Source organism: Leptonotus elevatus, chromosome 10, assembly GCF_054856555.1.
Source record: "Leptonotus elevatus isolate MCC_2025b chromosome 10, RoL_Lele_1.0, whole genome shotgun sequence".
NCBI lineage: Eukaryota > Metazoa > Chordata > Actinopteri > Syngnathiformes > Syngnathidae > Leptonotus > Leptonotus elevatus.
Genome location: NC_141248.1, coordinates 15,258,699 through 15,275,726, shown reverse-complemented (window position 1 = coordinate 15,275,726; position 17,028 = coordinate 15,258,699). Strand labels below are relative to the sequence as shown.

General features: G+C 42.0%; 1 protein-coding gene across 11 annotated transcripts in view; it reads right to left on the bottom strand.

Annotated features, from left to right (window-relative positions):
- Window positions 1-306: 306 nt before the first annotated feature.
- Window positions 307-17,028, bottom strand: part of wnk2 (WNK lysine deficient protein kinase 2) — a 29,665-nt gene continuing 12,943 nt past the window's right edge. Inside the window, exons 8-29 of one of the 11 annotated variants that reach the window (XM_086086781.1) lie at window positions 16,366-16,643; window positions 15,118-15,240; window positions 13,894-13,992; window positions 13,588-13,750; window positions 13,403-13,539; window positions 12,650-13,240; window positions 12,500-12,549; window positions 12,253-12,415; window positions 12,051-12,167; window positions 11,794-11,964; window positions 10,948-10,990; window positions 10,727-10,876; window positions 9,755-10,608; window positions 8,088-8,145; window positions 7,900-7,964; window positions 7,242-7,822; window positions 6,913-7,145; window positions 5,418-5,648; window positions 4,981-5,079; window positions 3,988-4,032; window positions 2,755-3,071; window positions 307-1,574 (exon numbers count right to left, since the gene is read on the bottom strand). In XM_086086781.1, coding sequence (XP_085942907.1) covers window positions 1,278-1,574; window positions 2,755-3,071; window positions 3,988-4,032; window positions 4,981-5,079; window positions 5,418-5,648; window positions 6,913-7,145; window positions 7,242-7,822; window positions 7,900-7,964; window positions 8,088-8,145; window positions 9,755-10,608; window positions 10,727-10,876; window positions 10,948-10,990; window positions 11,794-11,964; window positions 12,051-12,167; window positions 12,253-12,415; window positions 12,500-12,549; window positions 12,650-13,240; window positions 13,403-13,539; window positions 13,588-13,750; window positions 13,894-13,992; window positions 15,118-15,240; window positions 16,366-16,643 — 4,865 coding nt within the window. In that variant the 3' untranslated portion in view covers window positions 307-1,277. Of the gene's footprint in view, window positions 1,575-2,754; window positions 3,072-3,970; window positions 5,080-5,417; window positions 5,649-6,912; window positions 7,146-7,241; window positions 7,823-7,899; window positions 7,965-8,087; window positions 8,146-9,754; window positions 10,609-10,726; window positions 10,877-10,947; window positions 10,991-11,793; window positions 11,965-12,050; window positions 12,168-12,252; window positions 12,416-12,499; window positions 12,550-12,649; window positions 13,241-13,402; window positions 13,540-13,587; window positions 13,751-13,893; window positions 13,993-15,117; window positions 15,241-15,648; window positions 16,294-16,359; window positions 16,644-17,028 lie in introns of those variants that run through there. The other 10 variants (XM_086086772.1, XM_086086780.1, XM_086086773.1 and 7 more) reach the window with 10 other exon arrangements.

Genomic DNA, 17,028 nt, shown 5'->3' with positions numbered 1-17,028 from the left:
TGCAAGCATGAACAATGACAAGGGTTGGGTCATACTCAATGAAGCGCAAAACGTTTTACAGAGAAAGAGAAATGAAATATAATATAATATGAGGCATTTATAAAGTACTCTTTGTCTGCAAAGAGATTTCAAAATGATCCATTCTTTTGATACTGTCAATCAGGCCGGATGAAGAAATGTTGAAAGTGAACGTGTTTGAAGGTGAAATCATTTTAAAAGGGTGAAAAGGAATGAAGTTACACACCTTCTAATACACTTTAAGAATAAAAACAAGAATGCAATGCAATTAAACAGGCTTTTCAGTAATTCACATTCTTGGTGTACTTTATACCATCAACCTCACAGCAACTCTTAAAAACTCCCTCAAGGCAACAATATGTAACGCGACAGGTTTGAAGAGGTAAAGGACATTTCTGTGTCATAGTTGATTTTATGCCTTTTTCCCACCACCTTGCGAATGAAGAGGAGAAAAAACAACAACAGAATGCATTTTAAGCACATTGTATACTGTAGATCCCCAGGTGATTATTATTATTATTATTGTTATTTTTTTTACAATCTGTGATATTTTATGACCTGCAATGAATGATGAGATTATAGCATTTTTTTTTTCCTGTCCATTTTGATCCTCCTAATCAGATTATTTAAGCATACATTGAGAATAACTCATGGCTGCTTCGGACTTAAATGCTCATCTTCAGAAATTACAATACAAGGCACGCTCGCAGGTGTTTTTCACCTGAAGGTAAAAGTTCCTTCCGATCTCTCGTTAATATTCCAAGCGCTTGTGCTGGAAGCATTTCATTGATGGGCTGAAGGGAAAAAATTAAAATTAAAATAAACGTAACCTCGGACTGAGAGCAGGTCGGCGCACGTCTGGTCCAGAAGTCTTCACAGTGGCGGCTGCTGAAGGGTTGCACAGCAGGAGACGCACGCAGTAGCTGCAGCAACAACCTAAGCATCATCCGCTGTTAACTGTACAAACACGCAAACTATGTACAGACTAACAAGATATATTACACGTGGTCGTAGCAACACAACTCTGTAAATCTCAGTATTGAATGTAACAAGTTGACATACAAGCAATGACTGCAAACTCTACCTTTGCTCAATGATAATATGACATATGAACATGAGGTATGCAAATGAGAGACCAATGGTAACATACGTGCTGGTTAAATACACTATATACAGTATATGCACATTGTCATGGACTACAACTACAATGACATTGCTTTTTGGTACACGACTTGGAAGACACAAATTGCTACTCAGCTTTAAAGAGTTCTTGCTTTGGGGTCCGGCGGTTGATATGACGCACTTGGGATGGAAGCATCCTGGCTTGCGGGAGTGCCAGGAAAGGCAAAAATTCCAGAAGGAAGGGCGAGGGGCGCCCCGGGTGATCGGCGAAGAGAGAGGGGAGAGGACGAGGCCCGGACGGGGAGGGGCGAGAGTAGTTGACAAACGGCGCCGGTTTCTCTGGAGGACACGTTGACCATCGCCATGCCGGCGCTGCCAGGCCATGATGGGGGACGGTTGCCGCTTCCGACACTCGGGGTCATCCATGACGACACCTTGAGAGTTGGATAATGAATTAGATCAGGGAGGGGGCCACAATTTTTCATCAGCGCTATTTGGGGGCCATGTAGGACCACATACTTCCTAAGCAGATGTATGAGAAACATTTTATTTTACTATTGCACAAAATTCTAAATCTGCAAAAAAAGTTGTAATATAGAGCAATATATGACAAGCACAACTAAGCCAACATTAGTTGTTTTGTTTTATTGTTGTTTTTAACTCATTCACTCCCAGTCATTTTCAATGAAGCCACCCCCTTCGCTCTCTCTTTTACTGGATTTTGACGGATTTTACAAGGCCCACAGAATATGGTGTTCTATTGCTATAAAAAACATGGAACCGACCAAAAGAAAGATGAGAGTCTATTGTTTCATCAGGAAAAAAAACATCTGTTTCCGTTTTGCAGCAATTAGCATTAGAATATAGCTAAGTTTCATCATTATTCACAAATCCATTTAAAACACTGGGGAAAGAGCGTTTTGCAACATGGCCCTGGTTGATCACTTATACTATATTTCCACCTTCTGGCCGATTTTGTAATAACTACCATTGCTTTGCGTGTTCTCTTCAGTTTAGAGGCTGTATCAAAGCCTTCTGTATGCTCTTGCAGTAAAAAAAACACTTTTGGCAACATTTAAAATAGAATGTTTTTATAGGTTTTTGGGAGCAAATGAGTTAACGACAATAAGGTTTTTATTTCCCTATGTGCCAGTTTTGCCATTCGCTTCCGCCTTCCTTAGAAACTGTCAGCTGACTGCTGTCTACAAACCTAACCGAACAATGTCTTAAAAAAAAAAAAAAGAACGGAAAAAACAAATGACTGTATAAACTAAAAGACAAATTGAACGTTATTAGCTAATAACAAAGCCCTGTTTGCCATCTAATGACGAGTGGTGATATTACATATATATATATATATATATATATATATATATATATATATATATATATATATATATATATATATATATATATATATATATATATATATATATATATATATATATATATAATACATATAAATGTATATATTCAATATTATATATACATTTTCCATGAAAAAAAATCCTTTCTAAAAAAACAAAACCTTTTCTTTCTTTTTTTACATCTGAAAATGGTGCAAAGCTGAGAGTATTCAGGGTCCACTGTACATGTGCTTCTCTGCAAACTCACCTCTGAGTTACTTGCAACGTGACTTGGGGCAACCACTCGATCCAAAAGCTGCTGCCCCCCGATGCGCAGGGAATTCGTACGCGGCCTGTGAGTGACAATAAGAACCTCCTGCGTCCAGTCGTCCATCAGTCTTTGCAGATCTTCCAGCAGGTTGATTTCAGTGGCATTGATGGATGAACCAGCGTAGCTTGCTGTCTTGTTGTTGCTGTTATTGGCTTGAGCTTGTGCCAGTCCCATCACTGGCTGATGAGGAGGGGGTGTGGCACCGGTAGGTGGCTGCTGCAATGGATTAACAACCCCTAGGCCAGCACCCGGCCCTGGCATGAGTAAAAACACGCACACATGGCAGCAAAATTCTATGATGTTGAGGAGTACAGTGATGTACGGCAGTGATTTCCAACCAAGGCGCCATGGAATTATCCAATTTCACTTATTTTGTTTGAGAATTGTTATAGTGGAACTTTGAGATATGACTGACCCGAAAAAAGGAGGAAAATCGATTGGGAAAAAATCTATATAAAAAATATTGAATCAAATATTGAATAATTTTTGGAAAAAAATGTGAGGAAAAAAATGTGAAAATGTGAATACGTGGGTGCCAAACCATGTAATGGGCTAACGAAGCAACGGATATATGAACATAAAATGTTAATCAACACATGTAGACAGACAATGTAACAATACGTACTCACACGAGCATATGTCTTTTATCTTCTGCAAAACCAAACCAAAAAAACGAACATTATTGCAGCATTCGGAGTCACTTAGAGTAGTTGTGAAACTCTTCTTCCTTCCATCTGCATGATTGTATTATACTGCCCCTGGTGGCTATGTTGCGCACTCCAGAAGGAATTACAATGAATTATCTTGATGCACAAACTAGTTATAGTTTTTTTTAATTATGTTATTAATATGTATATATAGTCCAATGTGAAAGACTGTTAATCTATATTCAAAACATTACAAAATCTTTTTTTTCCCATCGATCTCTGTGAGCGACATATAGTGACAGAACAATTCAATGTTCTTCCAATAGATGGCAGAAGGTACAATTAAACTGTGCCTCCAAATACATTAATGCAACAGAATAATAATTTTGTGTTGATCTGAACGGCAAGATTTTTTTTTCACAATTTAAATTGGATGCCTTAGCTTAATAAAGGTTGGGAAACACTAATGTACAGTACACAACATGATTGCAAAGTCCTTTACATACATAAATAAACTACATACTGTTGCCTCGCTCTTTGCCAAGACACAAACGCTTCAGCGTTGACCCTGTGAGACAAAACAAGAGTTTACAAAACTTGTCTGAGACTCCTTTTAGAGAAGAATTGTGTACAGTATTTGACAACAAGATGCTTTAACAAAGCGGCTGAGACAGAAAGCAAAAAAAAAAAAACTAAACTTGAATTTGAAGCAAAATGGTCAGCCTCCTGAAACAAGTGCAACAGTAAAGTGCAGCGTAAGGAGCGGAAAGGAAGAAAGACATTTATGAATATACATGCTTGATATTAAATACTGTAAATATAATGTGACTGACTCATCCATACAAACATTCACTGACCACCTAATACAATACAAGACCTCATTAAGATTCTGTAGATAAGATCATGAATAATGCCGAGTTATGATTAACAATGAAGTACAAAATAAATGATGTCATGGCATCGCTGGAAGCATTCACACACAATGTCTTGTAGTTCATCATTTAGCAATACATTGTAGTTTACAGTATGTAGAACTGCATTGCATCAAGTTCCCACTTTACATAGCTAAATAAAGCAACCGAAAATGTCAAAGCAGCAGCGCAACTTTTGACGCGGTTCATATAATGGACCTCATTAGATGAGTGAACCATGTCAACATTGTGGTCAGTGAGTGTTTCAACCAGTATGGATCTGGGAAGGTGCACTGAGAGTTCACCTTAGCAAATATTCTGTTTATCCAAACCTAGGCTATAATGCATGTCATTATTTTTGACAAAAGCTACCAGCCAATTATTATTCATAGATTGAATTCTTAATGTCAAATGATTAATTTGTCAACTCTGTAGCCGTTTGAATAAACAGGACAAAATGTAGGAACCGAAGGAAAATGTCAAAAAACAAGTGCAAAGAAAACAAGCTGTGTTTCGGAACACAAAGTAAAGACAGCGTTGTGTGTCGCATGAGAGAAAGACACGCAAAACAACGGAAGCAGAGCAGCAAGAGAAGAGATACAAACAGATAGATAAAGGCACAGGCCCACTGAGAAATCTAGCTCTGGGCTTGCTACTGGATTTGTAAGTCACACTCTCGGTTGATTGAGGGTAATTAGCCCAGCCTGGATAGGAGAATAATCAAAAAGGGGAGAAGACACCAGAGTAAGAAAAGCACACATTTAAAAAACTCTTAAATAAATTCCACAAGAGGCAGTTAATATGTTGATCCAAGGTACAAGTAGTGACGGGAAAATGAAGCTTCATGAAGCACTTGTGATATTATTTGACTCCTCTAGATGGTGCTCTTGGTTTAAAGATAACTTTAACTTTCCTCTCCTTTATCTAGGTATCTTTAAACCTGAGAGTGCCATCTAGAGGAATCAAAAAATATCCCAGGTGGTTCATGAAGCTTCATTTGTCCAACACATTACTGTATCACACAACATTAAAGTGTTCTCACCTTGTCCTGGTGGAGCTTGTGTGCTTGTGCCGTCTCCAGTGTATAGTCCAGCATAAATGTTATCAGAGGACAAGGAGCCCTTGAGGGAGCAGGGCTGCTGAGTCTGCACGGGTTCCGGGGTGAAGCCGGGAATGTGGCTGGGACAGGATGGCTCCCTGCCCTGAGTGGTGACGGTCGCCTTGGCTGGAGAGCCGTTTAAACTCACAGTTGTTTCACCTGATCTAGGGACAGCTAATGGACACATGAGGGTGTTACTATTATTTTTCATTTGTAGGCTCAGGGCACTCATTATCACCTTATAACACCAATAAAAGTAACAATAATTAGGAATGAAAAAGATTACAATTTAGAATTAGACTTAAAATTGTCGTTGGGGCTTTCTTGTTCGCTGACCTGCTACACTCCACCATCGAAAGGCAGTTTGCAACGGCGGAGTCTAACCCGAGACGCTTAGGACCACCCCCCTCACATTTCATGCTGACAGCATTTGGAGCATGAAATAAATAAATATGAGAGCAGAGCCTTTTTGTTTATTGATTGATATTTAAATCTATGAATATATTTATATTTGGATTAAAAAATAATAATTGTATTTTGTATTTTTTTTTCTCGCGTCTCTTTATTTATTTAGTTTACTTTATTTTCTTATTTATTTATGTATAATATATATATATATATATTCCATTATTATTTATTTTTTGTATATAATTTTTAATTATATTTTTATATCTGTTTTTATTTTCACTTTTATTTATTTATTTATTTAGGCATTTTTGGTCCTCCATAAATAGTGGTAGCGGACTAGAGTGGTTTAGATCCTATTTGGCCGACAGAACTTGTGTTAGCCTTAGTTGCTCTGAGTCCTGCTTTGCTCCACTGTTGCATGTGGTGTTCCGCAGGGTTCAATTTGCTGTTTTCATTGTATTTGCTGCCACTGGGTTTCATCTTGAAAACACGGTACTGTATTTCCTTTAACTGTTGTATGTCCCGCTGAGCAAAAAGTGTGTTTTTTCATTAAGGCCACTAAGTTCTGTCCTGTCTGGAGGAAATCAAGGCCTGGATGGCACTGAATTTCTTGCATTTCAATGAAAAAGGTCTAGCAAGCACAATAATACTTTATCACTGTAAGAATACTTTATCATGCCATAACTTCTCTTTACACAGCGTGCGGCCTTGCTACACCTCACCACCCGTCACCTGGCTTAGTGAAAGGAGTTCGACTTCCTCAGCCGGAGCGAGAACCAATCAAAGAGACTCGCTAACCTAATTGCTTGTCGGGAAGCGGCTGCCTCTGTGAAGTTCATCATCCAAATTGCAGAGCTTAATTTGCAGTTGCCTAAAAGTGTTGTCATCAATGTCCTGAAAGTATTGATGCATTTTTAAAAGTACCAGACGTACTGTATAGTATCCACGCTAGTGAGGAGCATTGAAGGAGAAGAGCATAGAAAAAAAGACTTCAAGGTGGGAAGAAGGAACTCGATATTATGAGACTCACTGGATCTGCCGGCGTCACCAGATTTATTTGTGACATGTCGAAATTGCTGAACCAGTGGGCTGAGGAGCTTGCCGGGTTTCAGCCTGTGCTTGCCGGACCTTTTTCTGCGACCTGTAGGTGGCGCTACGTGCGAGTACGTTATGCCGGATGGTGGGACTTTGCCAAGTCTGAGATACAGCAGCTCCACTTCTCCTCTCTGATGATCCTGCAGCTCTGAGATCTCCCTCAAATGTCTAAAGGAATTGGAGCAAGAAAGTAAAGCTCATTTATATAATAATATATTTCATTTCATTTTTTATAGTAATCACCTCAAAAAAATTCTTACTCACTTCTCCATGAGTGTCTGTAGTTCTCTCTTCATGTCTGAGTCCTCCATCTCCGAGTCATTATCACTACTGGCGTAGGCGGAACCCGTCACACCTCCGTGCCTGCTCGGAGAATCCGAGCTCTGCACACTGCTGCTGCGCCCTGACCGTCTGAGGAAGGCCACTGCCCTCTTCATCAAGTCACTTCCTCTGCGCTCAGACCGAGTGTGTTGACTCGGGGTGGCAGGGGCCAGCTTGGCGGGGCTGCTCTCGGCCCCCGAGTCAGAAGACGGGAAGCGAGCGTGGACTGTGATGTCGACGGGTACAGAGGCTGAGGTGATGGTATGAGGGAAGGAGCCCTGGGTCGATCCGGAAGAAGGCGTGTCTAGATAGAAGTCAGGCGGCGCCGAGTAGCGACTGCAACGTGTCCTTTGTGTGACGTCATCCTCGGCGCTGACCACGGCGAAGCGACCGATGGTGGTGGAAGGAGTCATGGCCTCAATGGCAGCATTGTAACCGGCGGGATGTGCTGGCGAGGCAACGCTGCTCCAGCTCCTCTGCTTCACATCACGCTTGTTGGCCACTTCAGGAGGAACTGACATTATCTGACAAAAGAAATAGACATGAATGTATAGTATGCTGCTACGCTCAATAGAAAATCATTTTTTTCCTTCAAACGCACCTTAAACCGGCCTCTTGTCCCAGAGCAGGAGACAGAGTGAGAAACGTGCCTTTTGGAATGGGATGCTGCAGATAATTGAAAGTTAACACGAAAATTCATTGAAAAGAAAAACTGAGGAATGCATGGACAGTCAGGCACAATATTTGAACATTTTAAAATGTCCTCATTGAAGACAGTACAGTACATACCACATACAGCTGAGTCACTCAGAGTGCTCAAACTATCCATTCTCTCGGGAATTTGAGGCTAAAAGAGATGATGGACAAAACAAATTAAAAGTCATGAGTGTGTGTTGACGTGATCAAAATGCACTGTAGCGAAAAAAATAGATCAGATCTTAAAGGTATGGTCCGAAGTTGTAAACACAACATTCATAACTGACGCTCGAGGAAGCAGCCAACCAGGAACGAGTGTGAAATCAGTCCACCAATCAGGAGCAGGAGTTTGCACAGCTGAATTTGCATATACCACTGATAGTAGCTTGCCTCTGTGGCTTGTCTGGAAGAAAAATGTTGAGTCCCGCCCAGAAACGTCCCGGACAGACCAAAACTTCGGACTATACCTTTAAACAAATTACATGGTGTGTAGGGATAGGCGAGTACTGATACCAGGTATCGGCAACGTGCTGATACCAGGGCTTATTTCAATGTATTGGTACTCGTGATGGCCTACCCTCTTGTAGTTGTTTACAATCAGGAACTAGAAATGACAAATTGGAAGAATAGAAAGTATTCATTTTTTTAAGGAAAAATGCTATAGTAGGTCTTCCTTTAAAATTATCTGTCATTGTTTTGTTTGGGGAAAATTGTATGTATCGAAAGTACTAGTGGTATCGGAACTTGGTATCGTTGACTACGGTCACTCCCAGCCATTTTCACTGATGCAATCCCTTTCACTCCCGATTGTTTTACTGGATTTTGACTGATTTTGCAAGGCCCACAGAATATTGTGTTCTATTGCTATAAAAACATGGAACCTACCATTAGAGCGTCTTTTTTCATCAAGAAAAAAAGTATGTTTCTATCTGTTTCCGTTTTGCAGCAATTAGCATTAGAATATAGCTAAGTTTCATCATTATTCACAAATCTTTTAGAATTGTGAGTACATTTGCTTTTTTTCAACATAACCCTGGTTGATCTATTTTGCTCTGCTGCCACCTGCTGGCCGTTTGTGTAATAACTACTATTTCTTCAACCGTTCTTTGCAGTTAGAGGCTCAATCAAAGCCTTCTGTATTGCTCTAGCATAAAAACAAAAACAAACAAAAAACGCATAAATACGTCTTTGAGACACTTAAAACATTTAAAATAGAACGTATTTATACATTTTGGGGAGAAAATTAGTTAAGAGCTGAGTACTAGCACTGGTATCAGTTCGAAAAAAAAGTGATACCGAGCATCCCTAATTGTGTGAATAAAAGATACAAGATGGCTAGTTGCAAATATGGATGCAATACTCGACTACCCTTGAGTAGTCACCGATACCAAGTTACCACTAGTACATTTGATACATAAAATTTCCCCCAAAACAATGACAGATTAAAAAAAAAAAAAAAGACCTCTATAATAAAATACAGCATCTTTCCTTTAAAATGCATGAAATTAGTAGTAAGTAAGGACTGCTGATACTGGTAACGGCCGCAGTTGCAAGTACTGATACCAGTAGGCCAGACATCAGCCTGATACCAATACAGTATTAGTATTAGTCACCCATCCTTAGTTATAAAGTTGCAGTTGCACATCAGACAGTAAATGATTGGTGCCCCACTTTGATTTTTGTAGAGCAAACATAAACATATAACCTAAATACTGCATATGGAGCTAAGATTTGTATTGAACAAATATTACCAAACGTACCAATTGTTCCCCTGCTCTGTATCGACTCTCCTCCATTGGACCCGGTGTACTGTTTCCTGACCCACCAGTGGCACTGTCTGGCCCAGGAGGCGATTGGATGTACTCCGTACCGGAACCTGGCGTCTCCGCTGTGCTTCCCGACGGATACATGGGCGCGTACTCCTGGTAGAGCAAATTCCGAAGTTTCTCATCCAGTGTTTTTATGGTGCTGTCCACAAATCCCCCGCGACCCAGTCGTCCTTCACCGTCTGACTCGCCCGGTCCTCCGCCGTGCTGCGAGGGTGCGGGGCTCTGGGGCAGTGAGCACACTTTGGCCCCTCCCACACTGGAGAAAGGCTGGTGAAGCACCACGGGCTGCTGCGGGCGCTCACTGCGTGTGGCGGCGGCGGCGTACGAGAGAGATAGTGACTCTTTGGCTGAACCGGGCTCCTGGGGTGGAAGAGGAGTGATGGGGGAGCCACCCAGTGAGCTGCCCACATCCAGAGACAGGGGCATGACCAGGGGACAGCAGGGTATTTCCTCCGCCGCAGAAAGGGGACATGCCATGTGTAAAGTGGAATGGGTGGGGGAGGTGGCGGCCACGGGGGATCCTTGTGGCTCGTCTATTTGAAAAGAGGTTTGTGGAGATGATGGTGGCAAAGTTTCAGCTCTGGCCGGTTGGGCTTGATGCACGCTGCCGAGTAGCTCCATCGATGGTACCGACTGAAGAGCCGGGGGGGCAGACACCGGAGGGGAAAGACTGACCAAGAGGAGAGGGTCTGTGTTGGACATAACCGGGGGACTGCAGAATCCATACAGGTCATGGATGAAGCCTCCACTCCCTCCTGACATCGTCGAGGATGAGCCCTCCTCAGCTACCGAAAAAAAACACACACATGGATCATAACAATATCATATTTCTTTTCAATAGACTCCCATCTGCCACAAATTGCGATGCAATCAGATTTTGCACAGCAGATGAAAAAGAATCACCTCGCGATGTGGAAGGCCTGCCAGGCAGCTGCGTGTTGGCTGAACTGCTAGGAGACTGCGAAGTTGTACCATCAGATGTGGGCTCCTGGCTGGAAAAGGGGGTCTCCTCCACAGGACAGATTATGAACCATCGCTTTCCTGTGTGGAGGACTGCAATACCCATGCGTTTAGAAAATGAACAAAATAATTATCAAAATGCTGTGAGGGATAAAGTGCTTCACCATTCTGCTGGTAGACAGGCTGGGATAATCCAGATTGTTGACTCTGTAGTAAGAAAAGACACGTGCGATAAATACTAATGTCCCTTTACAGAATCTTGAATAACTATATGGACTCAAATATTTTGAGAAGAAAATTTGGACTTGGTCCTGAGCTACAAGAGCTTCCACTGAAAGACTTTATACAAGCTTTTGGAGTGTGTTTTGGGGAAATTAAAAACTTTCCAACAACGTTGGAAGCACATAATTCAAAATGTATTGACAAATTCAGGGAGAATCTCATACTTGTATCCGTATTAGGGACGTAACAATAATGGCAATATCACGATATTGCAATACTAAAATTGTCATGATATTAAAAGCAGCATATCTGTTAAAAAGGCGAGGTTGTATTCCATTTGTGCAGTTCCAGCACCCTCTGGTGGTCAGTTTATTAGCGCCATTTAATCTTTATTATGCATGTTTTGGCCACTGCGGCGGTTATCACTCACTCACACCTCAGTCATACCAGCAAATATATTTGAACATCTCTGTAAAAAAAAATTATATATATTTTGTACCCGCTTCATCTGAACACAGCATTGTGAACTACATAGACCATGATACTTTGCGCCGCTGAGCCAATAGGAGCACATGACAATAAAATGATTGGCCAAGCCTATTTCTTGTCACTAATGTTATTGTGCTTTTTTTCAATCATTGTTATTTTTGTACAATATGTGTTTTTATACTGTATCATGAGCTTTTTTAATTTAATATCGCCAACCTACTCACAATATTGTGATAATTATCGTATTGTGACGTTTGTATTTTTCACAATATTAATAATTTATTTGACACTTCTGTTACCTCTCCCACTTGTCCTTCAGAGGTCTGGCCTTGTTGCGGGCTACAACTCAAAGTAGAAGCCCGCTCCCCCTCCGTGTCGTCATTCAGCATGTCCTCAGCTTTATCCACAATGTCCTTTAACTGGTCAATGAAGATCTCTTTTTCTAAAGGCAGTATAAATCCATTCTCCACCTAAATTCAAACAATGCCCACATGTTGTGAGCAACGCCAATACAGTAGATGAGAAAGAACTTGATCATGTTAATTGTTAAACAAACCATGTAAGTAGCAATTTCCTCCGGAGCGTCACCATCCAGATCAAATTTAAACGTCACCATTTTGTGATTGTGAGTCTCCAGCTGACATTCCACCATTTTGTCGCCCGTGTTGCAAACCTGTAGGGGCAGGGGCCACACTTCACAAACAAGAATACGGCTTTAGGGACGTGTAACCTTGGAAAAATATGAATCCTGTTCTCACATTGAGCATGCTCAGTTTAGGTTTGCTCATTTTCTCTTGACGAGAGCGTGTTCGAGTCGACTTGCGATGATGTTTTCTGTGTTTTCCTTCCCCCTTCCCTCCGCTGGCCAGGCTGTCATACCCGTCACTTGTTTCTTTACCAGATGCAACATCAGAGAAGGGACTGAGAGAGAAAAAGAAATACAGATGTTGAGGATTTTTTTAGTTAATGTACAGAATTAAAGGATTGCTTAAAAAATGCACACACCTGTCATAGGCATAGCTGGGCAATGATACTAGTTTTTCCTGAAACACTTCCTGAAGAGAGTAAATGTAGGGAGATATGTGCATTTGGAAATGTCAATAACCTGAGTGAATTTGTTACTCTCAGTAATACACCGTCTTGTGTTCACCATACCTCTGTGCAGGGATCTTGCTGTAAAGTGCAAGAAGTTGATGAGGCTTCTTGTTTCTGACAAACTGTTGTCTGGCTTATACATTCAGATGTCTGGATTCCAGCGGACTGCAGAACTGGAGCTGGGACAGAAGTCGGAACAGGAGCAGGCTGAGCTGGTAGCGGGACGGAGCTCGGTCCTGAGACCAACCCTGGTACGGAGATGTGGTTTTGTCCTGCTGCCGAGGAATCATCTAAGGCTGTAGATGAGACTTTTGGTGATCCTGATAAAGAAATGACGGTGGCTTCAGATGGGGCTAGAGCTGGAGCTTGAAATGAGAATGGAGCCGCGGAGTGAGCCGGCATTTGGGATGCTGCTTGGCCTTTTGGCTGGATTAAAGCTTGTGCTGGGGTTTGGGTTTCGACATCCGCTGCAGATGGGAGTGGTGCTGAGGTGTGAAATGTCGAGGCTACATTTAAGTCCGTGCTGGCTGCAGCATTATCTAGATCTGTTCCACTTCCCCAGAGAGGAATCTGAATAGTAGGAAAACCAGGTTGAACTGGGGCCAAAAGTTGAAAATCTTCTAAATTTCCCTGTGGAGTGTTTGTCTGCATCTAGAAAAAAAAAAGAAGCACATTTGAGGAATTAATTTATAGATAAAGCAAACGGCTTATAAATGCCCAAATGCATGATCTGTGCATGCATTGCACCAAGGGCTAAGCACCATTTGTCCACCTCATTTCCAATCACCCCAGAACTACAAGTCAAATAGTCACCTGTTCAGCCAAGTCTTGCTCAGGGTGGGGGACGGGGTATGGGGTGGGTTGTACCTGGGAGAGAGGTAAGGAAGGGGTGTAATGGAAGCTAGCAATGTTTGGATAGTATGTAGCTGGGCCGCTCTGCTCCTGGGGCACTGCAAAGGACATGTTCATGGCAAGGAGTGTGCCGGGGAGTGCTACACTGGCCACCTGCTGAGGTGCCGGCTGGAGGGTGCTAAAAGCAGCAGAATGAGGATTAAAGGGAATGATGGTGGGGTGGGGTGAGTAGTAAGGGCTAGCTAAAGGAGCCGGGGAGATAGAAGGGGGCTTGAGGCCCCCTGCTTGAATACAATATGGTGAGGAAAACTGGGAAAGAAAAAGGGAAAATGATATACAATGAACACTGTCACCCATTCAATAGAAACAATATTTACACAGGTGTCATGCGTCAAACATATTTACCCGAAACAACCTTACGTAACAGTCTACGCCAACTTCATATTACACACCTGCGTGCTGATGCGGAGGGGTAGTAGAGGAGGGGGAGCACTGGTGGCAGATTGTAGAAAACTGGTAGATAAGTCAGGAGGACTCAAGTGAGCTGTAGGCTGGTCAGGAAGACAATCAAATATTGTGTTGAAGTAGGAATACTAATTAGCATCACAATTCAACTGGCATCACGATATTGGGTGTTTTACTTTTTTAAATTATTGTATGAAATGTTAAATGGTACGAGGTCTAATTTCCCCCATGAATTGTTAACCTTTCATTACAAATGACGCATTTTCATGTTACATGTTTACAAGTCATTCAGTTAAATTTTCAATATCGATGTTCAACTTCTTAAAATAATCACTTAAGTCATTTTTTCAGGGAACACGAAAAATTTAACCACCAACCAGGCAAAACATTTTTTTTTTGCAAAAATATGACTAAGCAATTATTTTAAGAGGGTGATGATATGCCAAAATTTCGCACATACCAAAAATTTCCAATTTTTCACCCCACAAAAATATTGGATATTATATTATTAGGACATATTCTACATTATTCAATCCTTCCTCAACATTACTTGACCGATTCAAACCATTCCAACACATTGAAAGTCATCCAATATCATTCCACATCATTCAAAATCATTCTAAATAACGTCATACTTTTTCAGTCAGCCTTTCAGCACTCACCCACAATTTCTTCAGAAATTAGAAATGTCTAGTTATTTTTTATTATTAATTTTAAGCATCAATTGATTATAATAATGATGTAAGGTAATAATGTAATATAATAATGACGTAATATGTATGGGTACTCCAACTAGCCACCAACTAGCCACCGACACCACTACTACTTTGCAAACATTTGCATAATAGACTGAGTTGTCGTAGGATAGTTGCGGCCACAAACATTTAACCAGCGTCAATACTGGGCTCAACCCGTACTAACCACCGGGTTGTATCACCTTATTTCTTAAGAAATAAAACCAACATGACCTCAATACTGACCCACTAAAGTCAGGAAAATTGAGGTTAAACTCACAATAATATCAGTAGCATGTTTCTACTATACTTTGAAAGCAGGATAGCTGTTCGGACATACATTAGCTGGTAAAAACAAACTATGCAGTTGTGCTAAAAGTTGCATGACAGTATGGTCAACAAATGGAACCGATGGCCTTTTGTTATACTTTCTTTTGTGTTGTAGTTCACAAAATGTAAACAGTTTTCGTGAAGTACCTGGTCCTGGCCAGGCTGAGCCGTAATCTGCGTCTGTACGCTGGGCGTTGCAGTCGGGAAGCTCTGTGCTGTCGGTCTACTGTGCTGCGTGGGAGGGGCTGGCGTCGATGGAGCAGAGACTGTCTGTCAGAAACAAATATGACAAGCCCACGTTAACTACACGATGACTCATAACGCACAAGTGTTTGTATGGCGAGTGCTAACTGAAGCTCAAGGTCAAAATGCTCTGCGTGCTGGAGCAGGCAAGTGGTAGAATATATTTTTGGGGGGCAGGAATCCAAGAGGGAAGCTGGATGGAAGGGGATTGCAGTGGCATGACTTTGTGAATTTGTGAAGCATCGCACACCCTACTGTGCTCTCGCTTAATCTGTCTCAAATGAAAGCTTCATTTAGGATAAGCAGGAGCAAAAGCTGTTTGTTGTACATTTCTACGGAGATGCTTAGAGAAAAAAGAAGCTTGCGGGGTCATAAAAAATGCAGCAGGCTGCCGCAGTAGAAGTGTCTGCCCTACAGCTTTCTTCTCTAACCTACCAGTGTATCTGCTCTGCCTTTGCCATTACATCTTGGGAGGAGGAGCCTTTTGTCCAGTGGGACTTTAAGGCTCTGACCTTTGTCTACATGCTCAAACAAAGGGGATGCAAGACGGTTAGCGCCACACTCCGAAAGAGTTGGCGAACTTGTTCTGCGGCCGACGATGTGATGGAGACAGTGGTTAAGAAGACTGAGATCTCCACCGTCAAGTAGATTCCTGCACAGGTCAGCATTTGAAGGCAAAATCAATGGCGGGGAGCGACGTTTCGATGACGTCAAAATAGAAGGTAGACTCGGCGGTGAGGATGTGGATGAGGCAGGTTTAGAGATTGAAGTCATCTGGGCGGATGTGGGCAAAGAGTGAACATGGGCGGGTTCCACAGAACCCCTTCTTCTTCTGCAAGTCCTACAGTGGCGAGGCTGCAGTGGGACACTGAGTCGTTGCTCTGAGGGGTGGGGCGGCGTCAGGAGAAGGAGAGGTGAAGCGTAAGGATTCGCTGAGTCATGATGAGAAAATTCATGAGGAAATAAAGACGAGGTTTGGGAACGGTTAGAAAATAAACTGTCTTTGTTGTACGAGCAGGACATCTCAACCTGGGAGGCACTTCCACGTCTGGGGCACACAAATGGATCACTGTGGAGACTCTGATCAGAAATGTATTATTACAACATGCAAAGACAAAAAAAAAAAAAAGAGGAGGTTTTGCATACACTTACTGTTGGAGCATCATGTGGTCCCAGGTGCAATTGTGCAGCAGGTTGTTGGTAGGTCGTAGCTTGCAGCTGACCTGCGGTTTGCTGGTAGGCTCCGTGATGTAACTGCGTGGATTCTTGCATGTATTGGTCCTGTGCTGTGGCTTGCTGGTAAGGCTCCAACTGTGCAGGAGGACTGCAGACCGACTGAGCTGAGCAGGTTTCAGGCAGCGACTGGTAGGAGCCATTTTGCTGTTTGCTGGGATCATCCAATTGCATGGTGGAGCTTACACCACTGTCCGCTGTATGAAAGTGTAATTTTGGAATTAATCACATCGAGGACTATGAGGCGACAAGGACATAGAAAAGAGGGGGAAAAAAATGTTTTCATCACGACCCGAGGGAGGAAATGTTGATGACTAATCAAAGTTGTTGTTTTTTTTTTAAAGGGGAAATCAACCCTTCCCCCCCAAAAAAATCTTGCCATTAATGTGTTAAATGTGACCTCACTACTCTAAACATGACATTCTGATTAATATTACATTTGTGGAATATGAGTTATGAAGCAGAATTCAGCCGTTTTTATCCATCTCAGTGGGCTGCCATTTTGCCACTTACTGTCTAGTGAAAATGACATCACAGTTGCCCAGGTAACTCAGGTAACCAGGTTGCTTAGGTAACAACCAA